Genomic DNA, 18383 nt, shown 5'->3' with positions numbered 1-18383 from the left:
CTGCTAATCCTGCATAATGCACGGGCATAATATGACTTTGAAAACCCCCCGCCCACCTCCTACGCATTTCACAAGTAGTGACTAATCCCATATCTGCATTTCCCATAAATATGCTAAATTCCTCTTGATATGCAAATCCCTTTGTCAAGGCGCTCTTCCCCTCCAACCCAGCTTAAATATACGCTTCCAAGCCTGGTGGTGTTCATTCAGACACTGTCTTTCCGACAGACCTGTTCTTCACCTGAGGACGGCTGCTTGCGTTGTGGCCGAAACGTCGTGAGAATTATTTTATTATGTTTTATTTTTATTATTTTATTATTTCCCTTCTACATGACTTTACCGAAAGAACCAAGAAGATGCTCATACAAGTTAGGTTTTCAGTCAAATCGCACGGTATAGTGTCAATATGCGGCAGCATTTCACAGCATATTAGAATAATATAAACCAATATAAGTGGGAGCACACCACGAAACACGCAAATACATTTAATCCAAATACCCTTAAAATTAAGCCCGAGTCTAAAATGTAGTCTCTGGTTGAATCAGTCCAGAGTTTGCTTTGTTGAACCAATTCTGCTAAACTCATACACTCCCTGAAGGCCACGTGGTTGGGTGGGATGTGTAACAATCATAAGCCTGTTTATGTAAAGGGGCAGGTATGTCGAGACGTATTACAGCTTATGACCTTTGAAACAAGCAATGAGTGAGGGCTGTTGCATGCGTGCTATGGCGAGTGGGTACCAGCTGCCCATAGATGTCTTCAGGCTGCTGGTGAAAGAGGCTATTGAGGGCCTCTTCCAAGTTCTGTGGGACCCCGTGGGCATGGTAGAACTCCACTGCCGCTTGCTTCAGCTTGTACATTTGCCGGGCGTCATCGGATAGTGAGCGCTCCATCACAGCTTCAGCCAAACCTGCCAAGGTGGATCATTCACAGTTGTTCAACTACGCCTTCTTCTTCTTAACATTTCTCTCATTGCAGGGTCGGCAACCAAAACAACAAAAATAGCAATTTTTTTCTAACTCGGTAAAAAAAAACTATATTTCAAGAGCCACCATACATGTGAATACGAAACGGTGGCCCTGAATAAAGAACGTCACGAAACAGTCCTTTAATGAGCTCCATGGTGAACTGGACTTCCATGGTGAACTGGACTTCCATGGTGAACTGGACTTCCATGGTGAACTGGACTTCCATGGTGAGGGGTCGGCAACCAAAATAAGAGGCATTTTTTGGCGAATTTCAAGAGCCGCACTCTGCAGTCCTTAAAGAGCTGCATGCTGCTCCGGAGCCGCAAGTTGCCGACCCGTGCTCTAGAGCGTGCTATATTATCGTGCATTGTATCATAAAAGTAACGATAACATATACGTACTGAATTCATGTAGAATTCTTCTCAAGCTAAGACGGGTTGAGCCTGCATAGTGCATGTATGGGAGACCACTCTACACAACAGGTTGCTATGGTTTGCGAGGCTACGTGGTGACCAGCAGAGGGATGTGCAGATACTGTAATTATAGCACTATACATTATTTCCACGTCTACACTTTCCGCCTTCACCAACCCGCACTGACCAGTGTAGAGAAGTATAGCAAATTCACCCCCCGCGACTCGCACGGAGTGGGGAGGTGCGCATTCAGCAGCCGACCGATAAAGAGGGCTGCAATGTTCACATAATGAATGCACGTTGTATAGTCTGTGGGTAATAATATATACAGTATATATACAGCGCCGCATGTCATAAACAACTTCGGCAATGTAAACAGCTGCTGGTGTAATGGATTTGCAGGTGTAATGGCTTTGCAGGTGCAATCTCGAGAGGTCGCCGGTTCGATTGCATCTCCCGGCGCGGCAACTGGATCGTATTCACTGTACAAAATAAAGAAGCAGTCTCCTTCACATAATCTCCATTTAAACTGGAGGAATCCGATGACCGACAAAGCTCTTTTTTCCACAGATGTCTAGTTAGGGAGGGGTCAGCAGGTTACATCAGCAATACAGATACAACTATTTATATTTCACGAGGTAAGGCCCACAGAGCTGTATATTTTTCAGAAGCGACCTGGCCACAAATGATAGCCCAACGATGTGGCTTATCATGTAGAACTGTATAGGAGTCAAACACTCTAAATGCAAGTGTCTAAATGTGGAGGGAACCCCCAGAGGACCGAATAAAAGTCCGCGCAATCGCGGGGAGAGAGAGACACGCAAACTCCAAATATACAGCCGCAGGCGTCAGGGTCGGGATCGAACCCATGTCCCCCTGGATACCAGGCGATGGAGTTAACATCTCCTCGCCACCGCGGCGCCCGACATGTCCCTCAAACAACTCTGCCACGAATTTGTTTTATTATATTATGATATTATATTATTATATTATGTTTTATTTTTATTATTTTATTATTTCCATTCTACGTGACTTTACCGAAAGAACCAAGAAGATGAAACTCTGCCACGACCCGTGCGCCTGCCGACACAAGCACGAGGAGGCCGTGGGCCGGTTTAAGGCTTTCAGTGGCCCGGCAGCAGCCAGAGGCGACGCTCGAAATCAAATGCCAGCGAACTGCCGAGCTAACAGGCTCGGAGTCTTGTCGCCGATGTTATAACTCTAACCAATGATCTGCGTCGTTGTGGAGAATGAATGTAGTCGACAAAAGCGGCATTAATGAAGCAGCAGACCGCGCGGTGTCGAGGGAGAAAGTGGCGCCACTCCGCTTCCGGCGTCTCGCGGTTGCCAAGCAACGGCGCGCGCCCACGTAACACGCCCATGGCAACGGCCGCTATTCGCCACCGACGCTTTCCGTGACGTGAAGATGCGATGCGTTGTCAACAACAACAAATGCGAACAAAATCGGACGGCCGACGAAAGTCACCGATCAGCGAATGCCTCTGCACGATGGGTGATTCGGTCGCAGATCCGGGGAGGAGGAGGGGGGATTATTTTGTTTTACAGCGCCTCGCAAGTGTCGCCCAACGCGCACTGCGCATGCGCGCGCCGTCGTGGAGTGACGTCACGCGATGGCGGCTCCCATTGGCGAGCAACGTGGAGCGGGGCCAGAGTGGGGGGCCGGAGATGTGGGGGGTGAGGGGAGTGAGGGGGGCACGGGGGGTGTGGGGAGCACGGGGGGTGTGGGGTGCACGGAGGACCCGGGGGGCAAGTGTGGCACGGGGGATGCAGGGGAGCCGGGTCTGAGGCTCCGCACCGCGGCCTTGGGAGTCTCAGGGCCCCAGGCGTCAACGCAGGGCAAGATCTGCCGCCTCAGAGACTCGCTTCGCAGGTAACGCGGGGGGTGGCAGCGCGCCTCCAACACCTCAAGTGACCACAATGTGTACCTAGCCTGGCACAAGCAAGCGCTGTGTTGTAACGTCACTGAACAAGTGAGAGAGGCTACGGTGCTCGACCTTGCACCGTCTCTGCGGATTCACGGAGGCAGTGTTGACCCAACTGCGAAATTCCATACAATAGAGTGAAGTCTGCAATGTAGTGTACATTGCAGTGTTGACGAAGACAAATATCCCTCGTGTAGTCGTTACAGGCTTTTGGGGCAAGTGCTGTTAGCGAGCAGCACCTATGAAGGCCGTCACAGCGGCACACGAGGGGGTGGGTGAACAGCACCACGCCCGGCCGCCTTTGTCTCCTTGGTCGCGATGTTTTACACACCGCACCAGGTACTCATTTGAGACTGAGTCGACCTAAGGGAGGTCCAGTTCAGATAATCATCACTGGTGTTGGTCGTGAGCGCGAACTCGGGTTGCCGGGTTTGTAGCGTCACCGCTCTCCATTGCAATATTGACAACCTCCGTGCGAATTACCATAAACACACAGCGCACCTCCTTGGACAGTCATTTCCCCGCACGTTCGATTACCATCGCTAGCTACTTAGGGTGCGAAAGAAATTCAAGATATATACATACACACCTGGGCCACATCAATCCATCTTTTCTCTAGCCCGTACCATGCCCGTTTAGCCCCATCCGTCCGGCCGAACATAAGTTGGCTGGGCATGCGGGGGCTGGGCATGCGGGGGCTGGGGATGCGGGCTACATGACCCAGCCAACGCAGCCTCATTTGCCGGAGCTCACTGATGGGACTGTGTCCAGATTCTTCAAGGACCTGTGAAATCACACAACCCAGTCTGGTTAAACCCAAGATGGATCGTAGGCAAGCTAGCCTGAATATTTCAACCTGGTGCAGATTTTCCTTAAGAAGGCTCCACGTTTTGCAAGCATAGAGAAGGGAGGGCATAACTGTGGCTGAGAAGATAAAGCTTCGTCCAAATTATGGACCAAATTGTAAACAACTGTTGTCTGTGCTCCATCAACGGAGGATGAACAGCAAAACTACACCAACTCTGCTAAAGCCCTCTCGTGGCTGCTATCAGACCTCGACATTGGCATTTAACTCCTGAACATATTGCCATCATATGCAAAAATAACTTCATTGACCTGCTGTTTCCCGGTCGGAGGTTTATTCTTTATTTCTGGTAGCGATTACGGCTCCTTCCAAATGCTGGCATACTCAAGTCCAGATCCTAGAGGTTTCAGTACTTCTTGAGTTTTATATTATAACACTACAGGCTTAGTGCGGCCTGGAAGCGTATTATTAAATAAGATGCATTACAATTCCTTATAAGGGAAACAAGCACTAACTGATTATTAATGTAGCATAATCACAATAGAACACATTCCAAATGATTACTAATCTACAACTCGCATCGTAACAATAGCCTTATTACTAATCAAGTATATAATTACAATAACCCCCCCCCTCAAATCTTTGCACCTGATGAGTTAATGATGACGTCACCCTGCTGCTGCTCTATATAAGAACGGGAGACACAGCAGAGCCTCACCATTCTGGCGAATTGCCCGATGATGCTGGATGCAATTACCAGCGAAACGTCGTACTCAAATTGTAAATGTTGTGGTTTCACGCTTCAACACACCGGTGGGCTAAAGCAGTGAACTATTTGTCTTTTGTCAACGTGACACTTTTTTTTACTGATTGGCCGTGTCGGGTGGTGGAGGGTTACGACACATTTATAAATAACGCGATCTAAACCCAAAAATCGTTGATTATGAACGATTTATAATGCGCACAAATTTTGCGTGTCGGACGCAATATTCAATCGAGAACTCAGAGGCGCGGAGCGATGGCTGTCAAGTCCCTCGTACGTGAGAGCCTGAAGAGGTTAAAGCCTGAAGAGGTGAGAGTCTGAAGGGGTGAGAGTCTGAAGGGGCGAGAGTCTGAAGGGGTCAGAGTCTGAAGGGTGAGAGTCTGGGTGGGTGAGAGTCTGGAGGAGTGAGAGTCTGAAGGGGTGAGAGTCTGAAGGGTGAGAGTCTGAAGGGGTGAGAGTCTGAAGGGGTGAGAGTCTGGAGGGGTGAGAGTCTGAAGGGGGTGAGAGTCTGAAGGGGGTGAGAGTCTGAAGGGGCGAGTGTCTGGAGGGGCGAAAGTCTGAAGGGGGATGAGAGTCTGAAGGATGAGAGTCTGAAGGGGTGAGGGTCTGAAGGGGTGAGAGTCTGGAGGGGTGAGAGTCTGAAGAGGTGAGAGTCTGAAGGGGTGAGAGTCTGAAGGGGTGAGAGTCTGAAGGGGTGAGAGTCTGAAGGGGTAAGAGTCTGAATGGGTGAGAGTCTGAAGGGGTGAGAGTCTGAAGGGGTGAGAGTCTGAAGGGGGTGAGAGTCTGAAGGGGATGAGAGTCTGAAGGGGGTGAGAGTCTGAAGGGGTGAGAGTCTGAAGGGGTGAGAGTCTGAAGGGGTGAGAGTCTGAAGGGGTGAGGGTCTGAAGGGGTGAGAGTCTGAATGGGTGAGGGTCTGAAGAGGTGAGTGTCTGAAGAGGTGAGAGTCTGAAGGGGTGAGAGTCTGAAGGGGTGTGAGTCTGAAGGGGTGAGAGTCTGAAGAGGTGAGAGTCGGAAGGGGTGAGAGTCTGAAGGGGTGAGAGTCTGAAGAGGTGAGAGTCTGAAGAGGTGAGGGTCTGAAGGGGTGAGAGTCTGAAGGGTGAGAGTCTGGAGGGGTGAGAGTCTGAAGGGGTGAGAGTCTGAAGGGTGAGAGTCTGAAGGGGTGAGAGTCTGAAGGGGTGAGAGTTTGAAGGAGTGAGAGTCTGAAGGGGTGAGAGTCTGAAGGGTGAGAGTCTGAAGGGGTGAGAGTCTGAAGAGGTGAGGGTCTGAAGGGGTGAGAGTCTGAAGGGGTGAGAGTCTGAAGGGGTGTGAGTCTGAGGGGTGAGAGTCTGAAGGGGTGAGAGTCTGAAGAGGTGAGAGTCTGAAGGGGTGAGAGTCTGAATGGGTGAGAGTCTGAAGAGGTGAGAGTCTGAAGAGGTGAGGGTCTGAAGGGGTGAGAGTCTGAAGGGTGAGAGTCTGGGTGGGTGAGAGTCTGGAGGGGTGAGAGTCTGAAGGGGTGAGAGTCTGAAGGGTGAGAGTCTGAAGGGGTGAGAGTCTGAAGGGGTGAGAGTTTGAAGGGGTGAGAGTCTGGAGGGGTGAGAGTCTGAAGGGGGTGAGAGTCTGAAGGGGGTGAGAGTCTGAAGGGGCGAGAGTCTGGAGGGGCGAGAGTCTGAAGGGGGGTGAGAGTCTGAAGGGTGAGAGTCTGAAGGGGTGAGGGTCTGAAGGGGTGAGAGTCTGAAGGGGTGAGAGTCTGAAGGGGTGAGAGTCTGAAGGGGTGAGGGTCTGAAGGGGTGAGAGTCTGAATGGGTGAGGGTCTGAAGAGGTGAGTGTCTGAAGAGGTGAGAGTCTGAAGGGGTGAGAGTCTGAAGGGGTGTGAGTCTGAAGGGGTGAGAGTCTGAAGAGGTGAGAGTCTGAAGGGGTGAGAGTCTGAAGGGGTGAGAGTCTGAAGAGGTGAGGGTCTGAAGGGGTGAGAGTCTGAAGGGTGAGAGTCTGAAGGGTGAGGGTCTGAAGAGGTGAGTGTCTGAAGAGGTGAGAGTCTGAAGGGGTGAGAGTCTGAAGTGGTGTGAGTCTGAAGGGGTGAGAGTCTGAAGAGGTGAGAGTCTGAAGGGGTGAGAGTCTGAAGGGGTGAGGGTCTGAAGGGGTGAGAGTCTGAATGGGTGAGGGTCTGAAGAGGTGAGTGTCTGAAGAGGTGAGAGTCTGAAGGGGTGAGAGTCTGAAGGGGTGTGAGTCTGAAGGGGTGAGAGTCTGAAGAGGTGAGAGTCTGAAGGGGTGAGAGTCTGAAGGGGTGAGAGTCTGAAGAGGTGAGAGTCTGAAGAGGTGAGGGTCTGAAGGGGTGAGAGTCTGAAGGGTGAGAGTCTGAAGGGTGAGGGTCTGAAGAGGTGAGTGTCTGAAGAGGTGAGAGTCTGAAGGGGTGAGAGTCTGAAGGGGTGTGAGTCTGAAGGGGTGAGAGTCTGAAGAGGTGAGAGTCTGAAGGGGTGAGAGTCTGAAGGGGTGAGAGTCTGAAGAGGTGAGAGTCTGAAGGGTGAGCGTCTGAAGGGTGAGAGTCTGGAGGGGTGAGAGGCTGGAGGGGTGAGAGTCTGAAGGGGTGAGAGTCTGAAGGGTGAGAGTCTGAAGGGGTGAGAGTCTGAAGGGGTGAGAGTTTGAAGGGGTGAGAGTCTGAAGCGGGGAGAGTCTGAAGGGGTGAGAGTCTGAACAGGCGAGAGCCTTGAGTTGCTACTTGAAGTTGAATGGTACTGTGAGGCTGCGTATGTTCAGTCGGAGAGTTCCAAATGATCGGTGTAGCCACGGAGAAAAAGTTTCTCAGCCAGGACAGTCCTGTTTCAGGTTACAATCAGCAGATTATTGGACGTACGCCACAGGACACCGCAGTGGTCTGCAGTGGTTGGTAGAGTGAGAAGTGTGGAGAGGCATGGGTGGAGACCTTGATAGAGAGCTCGGTGGCACAGGGTCATGACTTTACACTGTGTGCTAAATTTGATGGGACGTAATGTTTTGAGTTGGTGCGTTATTTACACGTGACCTTGTTTGTCATGCTTCATCCATCTTACCAGGGACAACTGGAAGGAGAATGAGAGCGCGAAGTGCGAGTTCGTGAGGCTCCTGCTGCAGGTGGCGAGGCCACACGTGGGCGCGGCACTCGTGAGGGAGGCGCTGCTGCCCCCCGCGCTGCTTTTCTCCGATGACTTCGAGCTGGAGAACCAGCTGCTGGGCGTGCGCTGCCTTCACCACGTCGTTCTGAATACGGTGAGCATCCCCAACCGCGAGGAAACAAAACCGCTTGAGGAATGGTGGACGGTTTCGCCACCGCACCGGTTTAAGCCGGGCGCTGGTGGCTACGCACGCGGCCTGAAATCTAGGACTGTGGAGGCGAGGAGTTTTTGACGTCCTAATATTTGCCATATTAAGTCAGCAATGTTACACATCACCTGGGTAATTCCGCGCGATCATCGGTTGAATGTACAGGGATTGCCCGAACAAAAAAAACATTAATGATGCAACAAAACACTCGTCAATGAGGCTATATAAACATTGCTTACCTAAGATATGGGTGAACGCATCGGATGTCCTCTGTTTTTATGGTACCTTACAGTACGCAGTCACTTGAGTCGGAGGTAATAATAGAAGCAGCACGCAAAAGGTCTGAAGGTCTGAATGAGCGTGGTATAGCAGACTCTTTTTTTCCCAAACAGTTTATCCGCAACCTGCATAAACAGATTTGATTTCTATCGTGAAAAATTCTGAATATTTTGTTTTCAGATACTTTACAATGAAGTAAAATGAAAAATAACATATAGCAAGTTATAAACTATAAAACTATAAACTATATTTATTTTACCGCGTAAGGCTCACTGAACTATATAGCTGTTTTTCAGAAGTGACCTGGCTACAAATGATAGCTCAACGAAGTGGCTTATCGTATGGCAATTTATTGCAGCCAAATTCTCTAAACGCGTGTTTCTAAATGTGGGGAAAAACCAGAGAACCCGGAGAAAAATCCACGCGACCATGGGGAGAACATGCAAACTACAAATATACAGCAGGCGTCAGGGTCAGGATCGAACCCACGTATACCAGTTGAGGTAGTTAATATCTCGCCACCATGTGCAGAGAATCACGGTTCGAATCCAGTATGCCGCCCTGATTAATAGTGTAATAATCATACATTCTGATTAATTCTGTTTAATAACCATACTTTCTTACGCCATATGTTTCACAGTAAATACTATGGTCCACATTTAGAGAAATGACCTGCAAGCTACTAAACTGGGATTGCAGTTATTGCAGGTGAATGCCCACTTTCAAGCCAGTGCTGATTCACGTGCCGCCACTGGTTGAGATGGGATGTGATGCTTTGAGATGTCGAAGCATATAAATACCATATTGATGCAAATATTCAGATTACAGTATAATTATTATTCACATTTCTTCCTATTAATGTGGATGGTGAGTAACCCTTTCCAATTTCAGACAAGGGTAGCAGGTCTAGTAATGTTTTACTTCAGAGCACCTCTGATTGATTGGTCCAGATTCCCAAATGCTATCGATTTTTTCAGAAGACATCATTTAAGAGGGTTTTTTCCAGAATGAGAAGTCCTCTAATTAATCCGCTGTACCGCTGTACAGGAAGTTTAGAAAATTGCCGATAAATAAATTGCTATACGTTTTCGCTGCTCATAAATCATGTGATGTTAAGAATTAAATGTTGAAATTGTGGATGATTCAGTTCATTTTATGAATATTTATCATTTTTACCATCATTCAAATTGTTGTTGTAATTATTCACGTGTGACTAACATTCTGTTTTTGCTTAAGTAGCCGGCAGCAGAATTGAGATGCCACAATCAAGCCCAGGTGATCTACCATGCGCTGTACCGTCACCTCTACTCCAGGGAACACGAGCTTGTGCAGGTACAGGACTCGGTGGATGGTGACACAATTATTACTTCAGCTTCTTTCATCGGGAGATGCTACTCATTTTTTGTTGAAACGTACTCTTTCAATCTACCGTATCATCCTATTGTCCACAAACTCTCAGAGAATTGCAGGCAGAAGGTGATTGAGCATGCAGATATTACAAACACGGTGTTTCCAGAATGAAAATTATTCCCCTCCGGTCATCCTCGAAGCAGCGGCTTTTGGCTAACCATCGAACAACGACAATCACTGCATCGCATGCTTTCAGATGCGCTTCTGCTGCTGTCTGGAACGCTCTTGCTTCTAATATTAGGAAGCCACTGCAGCTATCCACTTTTAAATCTTATTAAATTTCTTTAGAACTTCTTTTTTGTGTTTAGCGTGTTGTCCTTACCCTACACCTCGGATAAGCACGATTGGATATGTATGGTGTGAAAGAAGTTCAACATACACATACGTGATCAGTGCAGCTAAAATTCTGGCAGTGTGTATTGTATGCTACGTTTTTACACCCCCTCCGTGCATGCATCTGGCCTATTGTGGTCTGTTCAAGCCATTGTCTGTTCATCTCATTGAAAGCTGTCCATTGTTAATGCTCAGACAGCCATATTCAGGCACACTGAGGATTTCTCGTCATTCAACTGGTATCAAGCTATCATTGGGATATTCGTTAAATGTATTCCGGTTTTTTTTTACTTCACAATACAAGCGGACTTCAATACGCAATACATAATCATTTGGCTTCCCTCTAATTCTGCTTTCATGAAAATTAACTTTTTTATTTTTTTATTTATAAGGCAGTGGTGGTAATAAACACAGTTAACATATTTGTGACTTTGCTGATGTGATTGCACTGTGTCATGCGCTAAGAACCTGGCATCCCGAATTCGGTCCTTGCTCACGGTCAACACCAGTGACGAATATCTGAACCAGTCATGGGCCTCCCCTAGGTCGACTCAGCCTCAAATGGGTACCTAGTGTGATGTGTAACATCGCCACTGGGGAAACAAAGGCAGCCAGGTGTGGCGTTGGCCACCCGCCCTCTCGTGTGCCGTGCAGGTCTTCATAGGTGCTCGCTAATGGCACTTGCCCCAGCAGTCTGTTCAGGCGATGCGGGGGATCTTTGACTTTGTACTGTGTCAATGCAGGCTGTGCACAGGTGTTTGCTGATTCTGCTGCCGGTGCTGGAAGGACCGTACCTGGCCAATGCGAGTCCTGGTAAAGCCAATCCCATGGCGCTCACCAGCAAGGTGCTGCTGCTCACTCTCTCCCACATGGAGATGGAGGACAGACTGTCCCTCCGGCGTGTTTATGCTGAAGTGCTTCCTGTCTACATTGACAGGTGTGTGTGTGGTACGCATGTGCGCCGATCCGATATCACTCTCACACATATAGCATATACCAGCACTGTGTGTCAATTTTGGTAGGATTAGAGCATATTCCCATTGACATCATCAAATCACGATGCATGGGCAGATAGCCCGTAGGTGTCTAATGCATATTTCGTCAATTGTTTCCACTTTCCTCTGTCTTGTGCTAATATGCTCAGCACCGATCTCCTATGTCGTCGTCGTCAAGCCATTCTCTATGAGGTCTTCTCTTTCCTGTTCCTTCCATTTTTCCGAATAACACACTTTAAATTTTCCTGTTATTGTCCATCTGTCCAAATAGTTGCAGTTTCTTTCTCATCACTGCCTGCATCAGGTCTCCTTCATTTTGCTGGTCATGTCCGATGTGTCTGCAGCTTTTTACACAATGTGCCTTCCAAATCGCGTGGGTGATGGGCAAACGTCATCGGTGGGACTCGTGTAAATGTGGGGGGCTCCAGAGGTTCCTAGTTGTGGGTTGCGAGATCCCCCTGGCATAGCACAAATTAATTTCCCTAAGTTTGGTGGCAGGTTGAGGTGTCGATGCAGTACATTCTGTAAAGTGGATTGGTAACATACGTGGAGAAAGTGTTAACCCTCCACGGGGTAGCCGACATCATAGTCATTAAACAACCAATAGAAATGAATTACAGGAAATTATGGAAGTCATGATTTAATAAGTCTGCAATGTTGGATTCAAGATGAATGTTGGAACAAGTTTTCTTAATGAAGAGTTTGTTAGAGTCGCAATTTGACAAAATAGCAGAATATCGTAATTTTACTCGACATGCCTCAATTGTAACTTCATAAAATGTTGACTGATTTGCTAAACCTAAACCAAATTTGAAATTGCCCTTTCCAATACGGTCTTGTTCTCCTAAAACGCGGTAGTTGCGTTCCTGAAGAACACCGCGTTATGGTAAATCGCGTTATAATAAAGAATATACAATATAAGGTTAAAGCACAGTCTGCCATAACACACAAGATGTGTACGCAGGCTGAACAAAGACTCAGGCGCGTGGGTAGCGTCTAGAAGCATCCAGCAGCATCCCACTGCCTTGTACAATGCTACACCGAGACAGCCGTACGACCGCTTATTCCTACTCGCGTGACGTAGTTCCGTTCACTCAATCGGGTTCTATCCAATTCGCATCCCGCATTATAGAAAATGTGTTCCCTAATACATTAATCACGCTATATACAATTCTCATTATGAAAATACGTATTTCCGTAGAACAGGCAAGTATTATGGAAACACTGAAGGTGGCACAAGTGAACTCGTGTGTGTGCGCACACCGGTCAGGTTGGGCATTCTCATCGTGCGACACATGAAGCAGCTGCTGGGTGTTGTGGGCGCCTTCCTGGAGGTGAGCGACGGCCCTAAGGAGGAGGCCCGAGCCTACATCCTCCTTGCCCTCAAGAGCCTCATCAGCTGCGCGTGGCCTCGGTAAGTTGCTACAAAGCTAAACATCTCTCGTACAGCCTTAGCAGACTGTTGGGGCAAGTGCCGGCACGGTACATGAGGGGGTGGGTGGCCACCACCACGGCCGACCGCCTTTGTCTCCCCAGTGGCGATGTTCTTATACATCGCACCAGATACTCATTTGAGGCTGAGTCGACCTAGGTCAGGCCCCAGGACTGGTTCAGATAATCGTCACCGGTGTTGGCCGTGAGTGGGAATCGAACTTGCGTCATCAGGTTTGTAGTGCAGCGTGCTAACCGCGGTACTACTGCTCCCCACATATCGCCACAAAGACAAAGATCCCCCATATAGCCTTAACAGACTGTTGGGGCAAGTGCTGTCCGCGAGCATCTGTTAAGGTCGGCACGGTACACGAGGGGGTGGGTGACCAGCACCACACCCAACCACCTTTGTCTCCCCAGTGGCGGTGTTTATTCACATCACCAAGAACTCATTTGAGGCTGAGTCGACCTAGGGCATGACCGGTTCTGATAATCGTCACTGGTGTTCGTGGTCGTGAGCAGGAATCGAACTCGAATCGTCGGGTTCGTAGCGCAGCGTTCTAACCACTACATTACTGCTCCCCATAAGTCGCTACACACATACACGTTCATTTCTCGGGTGCTATGATTACCAATTTGCCCTCGACTCCCAATCAATATTTAAACTTTCCATTTTATACTCTATTTGCATACGGGAGCTTTGAAATTTTCACTGCTCAGGAGTGAACTTTAATGTAGTGCTCCCTATAAAATGCAAAAACTAATATCTACTTTTACACAAGTCTAATGTGAGTGATAGATTGCACTTCGCCAGCCACAATGAGGAGACCTCCGTCATCCCCCACTTGTGGAAGAGGTCGCTCGTGCGCAGTCCCAACTCGGCCAAGTGCAGCGCATAGCCAGTCATGCGCGTGACACGGAGATTGTTTGGTGGTCCCGCTTTTTTCCCGAACGCCGTTTGTCTAGGATGGCGGCGCGATGCGGTTTCCTGGTGAAGCTGCTACTGCGGTTTGCGTACGACATCTCAGCCGAACGGACGACGGTACACGGCAGCGTGCAGCGCGCGCTGCTCACTGACACGGCCGATTGCCTCGTCTCACTCGACCGCTGTTGTGGTGGACAGGTGCAGGTAGGGCCCACGAGGCCGCACGGCCCCAACAGTGTCATGCTAAATGCATATCTGAGGACTGCTTCACATTTAAAATAATGTCCACCTCCCGTACGGTATCCGCACAAACACAACGACACACGGCCATGCTGAGACATATCACGAGGGGCACGTGAATAAGATGATGACCACGAACTAGATGCATCGCACTGACTCGAGAATTGTGGACTCGGGCGATGGAACAATAGCCAGATGCAAATGAGCGAATGTGCACGGGGGGACAAACACCGCGGAGATGGAGCAATCGAATCGGTTCATGGGAAGGACTACTTCGGATTTTGGTATTGCAGAATTGAGGAATTGCGGCGATGTTGGAGCATCCTTCATCCAGTAGTGGATAGAGTTGTGGTGATGATCATAATGATAGAAGCATAACAAATAAACACCCCCTTGATAGTCATATACACTGGAAAAAAAGTGCTGTTAGGATACACTTATTAAGCCAGGTACAGTGCACAAGCAGGTGGTGTGGACAGTACCATACCCAGCCACCTTTGTCTCTCCAGTGGTGACATTACACACCACTTCCAGGTACTCGCGTAAAGCTAAGTCATCCTAAGAGAGACCCAGAACTGGTTCAGATGTCACTTGCCACTGATATAATTTCGAGCCACGAATTGAACTCGGATGACTTGGCACATTTCAGAGCCCTACCCACTCCATCACCATTTCCCTCACCGTATAGCCTTAACAGACTGTTGGTGCAAGTGCTGTTAGCAAGCACCTACGAAGACCAGCATGACACACATCTTTGCATCCACACACATTCACACACACACTGCAGCAGATGCATCGGCATCTTCAAAAGCAGTAGAATCTGCATATTATCATTAATACTATCGTCAGCAGCAGCAAAGTGTTGGCAGTGTTTGTGGGGAGACTTACTGGCCTCTATCATGGGAATGTGTAATTTCCACCGCTGACTCCAATGTACTTGTTTTGTTTAGGCTTTGCTGAGGGATGTAAAGAAGGCTTCTGACAACCCTGGTGTCCTGCACTGCGTTACAACGGTGTTTAGCGAGTGAACGTGTGCAGAGTGCTGCTGTTATTACAAGGTCATACCGACAGTGATATTAATATATCAATAGCCTTCAGGCACTATTGGCAAACGAGGCGGTGAAAATGTGTGTGCTGATCAGATCGTACTCTATTGAGGCGAACGCAGAGATGACAAGGCCGATACCTTCCATATCACCATGGAGCCAAGCTAAATTTTATTGTGTTTCTCCAAATAATGTCAAGCTGCTATCATGATGTTTTTTGTTTTTGTGATAAATTAGCATTACAATAAACATATTTTGTAAAAAGTTAATGATTATATGCATCCCTTTTTATATCACATTTGTTTTTACAAAATTAAGTGAGACAATGTCCTAGCAGCACATGGCTTACCATTTAACACTGGGGTTTTTTAATTACTGCCGAGTATTGGGAATCCATTTGATAAACTTGCCTTGTATAGGGTAAACTCCTGAATAGCAACAGATCTATATACAGTCTGCTCGATAACTCGTGTCTTGGCCTCGCTGTGCGCTGCATTGCACCACTATCCAAGTTGGTAACCTCGCATTCAATAAACCTTCAGAGCCAGGGTGAACATCCGAATCCAATGTATTTAATGATTAGAACGAGGTAAAACTGATGGGAAAACACAGCACAAAATACAGCATCTGTTAATACTTGTGTAGTGACATTTCCTGTCACTATACTGTAGCGCCAGCCCCTAATTCGGGAGTGCTGCTGAGTGCTGGGAACCTCCCTAGGAGGCTGAGGGACACGAGACCGGGAGCCGTGAGCCCCTGTCTTGATACAGCAGGGGGCATGGCCGAGGGCGTGGCGAAGCCACGGCCAAGGAAATAAAGGGAGAGCCCCGACAGGGATCGGGGCTCGTTTGTGGGGATCGTCCTGGAACCCTTCGCTCTTCGTTCGTCGGTTGAACCTTAGCTGGGAATCATTTGTCAGACAGCGTTGTGTGCTGGCTGGCCGTTCGCTAGGGTTAACTCGCACGCACATAGCGACAGTATAGCTACACCTAGCTAAAGAACCAGAGTGTTACCGTAGGTTGTGTAATAAACGTCTTGCCTCCCAGTTAGTGTGTGCGCCTCAATGTATCACACACTACACTTGCAATATCAATACAATCAATGAACACTGCAGCATCATAACATTGTCTTAGATAACATGAAACTCAACAATAGGTCCTGGATGGAGCAGGCACCTCCATCAGCACTGAATAGCTATACAACAAGAGAATAAGCTACTGTGTTAAATAAGGTCACTTTGTGTAATCAGCATACTGCAGCCTAAATGTACAGCGCTGAACATAACACTGAACTGTGGATGAGATACTTTTTCATCCTTGCTCTGAAGAACGCATTAAAGTTACATGGGCACAAGTCTGGCTCGACTTGTCCAACTATAAATAACATTCACAAGTGGCAGGCTTCATTGTTAACTAAGCCTCATCATAATTTAACGGCATTATAAAGGCATTTACAGCATTATTACGGCAATCCTAACATAACAGCATTCCTAGTATTATAAGAACATAAATGAACTTACAGACAATGCTTCTTAAAGTCCCACAATGAACAGATGCACCTGTCTTCACTGAGACGCTAATTGTGCCTCCAGTTTGTACTCTGTGTAATGGCTGACACCCCTTCCTCGTGGCTTAGAGAACCTTAAATCGTAACTTCCTGGTTATGTGACCAAACTCAACACCATATCAGGAAGTTCCTGTGTAAGCACACCCCCATATCTGCCGTGGGGCAGAACAACTCGTGTTTTAATAACGCAACTTGGATATAATGCAATTAATGTATTAGGGAACACTTTTTTTTTATAACGCGAAAGCATATTGGATATAATGCTATTGAGCGAATGGAACTTTCGCATGAGTAAGAATAAGCGGTCGTACAGCTACCTCGGCATAGTATCACACAAGGCGGGATGCTGCTGGATGCTTCTAGATGCTACCCACGTGCCTCAGTCTTTGGTCAGCCTGCGTACGCATCTCACGTGTTACCACGGACTGTGCTTTACCCTATATTATTTCTTATAACGCGATTTTCCATCACGCTGTGTTCATCAGGAACGCAACTACTAGCGCATTATAGGAGAACAGACTTAACATTTAACTTGCATTGAATCGTCTTTATTAGTTATCATGACCCCCTATGTTGCAGACAGATTGACAGGGCTATGCATGAACACTCAACCTTATTTGGAAAGCGTGGAAAAAAACTACATGCCAAATGTGGAACGTACAATCCAATATCCAGAAAAGTCACACTGAGTTCTAGGACTAATTTTCAGGAGCATCATGCATTTAAAAAAAAGTTTTTTTCAGCCAATTAATGATGATTTCGTACGTGGCAGGAAACTCGAGCAACTATGAAAAAAAATCCACATGCGCGAGGGAGCAACACTATCCCCGTACAGATGGAAACAAGTGGCGATCAGCCCGTTTGCTGTACTGCCTTCTGGCAAGCCAGGATATGGCACCACCTCGACGCCCACGCAAAGAGAGTGTGGGGGACGACGTCCACCTCCCTGCTCCCCGTGAGCGGGCGGGACGTGACGTCCACCCCCTCCACTCCGCCCTCTCCTCTTCGGCCGCCTCTCGCCGGGCCCCCGCCGATGGGGTGATCAGCCCCCCCCCCCGTGCCAACGCCCTCTCTCGGCTGGCTCACCACCGCCCGGGGTTATCTCCCCCACGTACCCCACCACACAAACGAATACAGAGGCGTGCACGTGCGTGCCCCTGCAGGCGCGTTTTTCCCTCACAAAGCTGGCGCTGACCAAAAGGGACGGCGGCGGTATGAATAAGCACGCGCCCCTCCCTGTGGCTAAGCCCTAATCCACGTGCCCGCAATGCTAATGCTAATGTAAACTGAAAAGAAACGGCGGCTGTATGAACATCTAAAGGTGCGTGCTTCCCCAACGGCCAGCGCTACGGCCCCCGGAGGACCCGGCAGCGTAATGCAAACGCGGTGTAAACTCGCTGCGTAAAGCGCGCTGTGTAAACACGCACGCGATCGCTTACCACCGCCGAGGTTATCCCACACACGCCGAGCGCTAATCAACATAAACGGTGGCGGTATGAATATGCACACCTACCCCCCCCATGGGGCATGCCTTACCATTATCGCTATTTCTACTGTGTAAACGCGCCGGGCACCCAGTCTCTCCATGCAGACACGCCATACACAGATCACAGACGCTACGCCGAGGTTCTGCCCACACATACAGACATCACACTACACCGATATTCTGTACCAGAGTTTATTAATGGCGCCAATACGCATTACCCGGAGGATGAATATATCACGTTGAGAGCCTAGCGTAACTCCGCCTATGAACCCAGCTACTCAAACGTCCTAACACGTACCTTGAAACTGGACTCGTGGCGTCCCACAGACGCTGAGAGAGTCGGAGGGAGGAGGACGAGAGAAGACTTGCCCAATCACTGTCTCGCAGCAGCACTCGCTGGCATCACACGGATGCTGTGAGTGGCTTGAAGAGGCAGGACGGCAGGCAGGGAGTGGGTCGTGACGGCCCGGAGGTTGCAGACAACTGAACTAATCACCCCGGCGGAGG

At 48.7% G+C, this 18383-nt stretch overlaps 2 protein-coding genes across 2 annotated transcripts in view; one reads left to right on the top strand and one right to left on the bottom strand.

Moving 5' to 3' along the window:
• Positions 1-2741, bottom strand: part of ENO4 (enolase 4) — a 43572-nt gene extending 40831 nt beyond the window's left edge. The window contains exons 1-2 of the mRNA XM_078864704.1: positions 2674-2741; positions 741-910 (exon numbers count right to left, since the gene is read on the bottom strand). Of these exons, the coding sequence (XP_078720830.1) occupies positions 741-893 (153 nt within the window). The 5' untranslated portion in view covers positions 894-910; positions 2674-2741. The remainder of the gene's footprint in view (positions 1-740; positions 911-2673) is intronic.
• A 271-nt stretch (positions 2742-3012) lies between these two features.
• On the top strand, positions 3013-15858 carry TTI2 (TELO2 interacting protein 2). The gene is made up of 7 exons (XM_078864702.1): positions 3013-3272; positions 7919-8111; positions 9684-9776; positions 10931-11124; positions 12453-12596; positions 13580-13742; positions 14729-15858. The coding sequence occupies exons 1-7, from the start codon at positions 3013-3015 to the stop codon at positions 14804-14806; spliced, it is 1125 nt and encodes a 374-aa protein (XP_078720828.1). The 3' UTR covers positions 14807-15858.
• Positions 15859-18383: the final 2525 nt, after the last annotated feature.

The sequence above is a fragment of the Lampetra fluviatilis genome, chromosome 2, assembly GCF_964198595.1.
Source record: "Lampetra fluviatilis chromosome 2, kcLamFluv1.1, whole genome shotgun sequence".
Lineage (NCBI taxonomy): Eukaryota > Metazoa > Chordata > Hyperoartia > Petromyzontiformes > Petromyzontidae > Lampetra > Lampetra fluviatilis.
The sequence above is the reverse complement of the archived record's forward strand: the minus strand, read 5'-3'. Positions and strand labels throughout refer to the sequence as shown.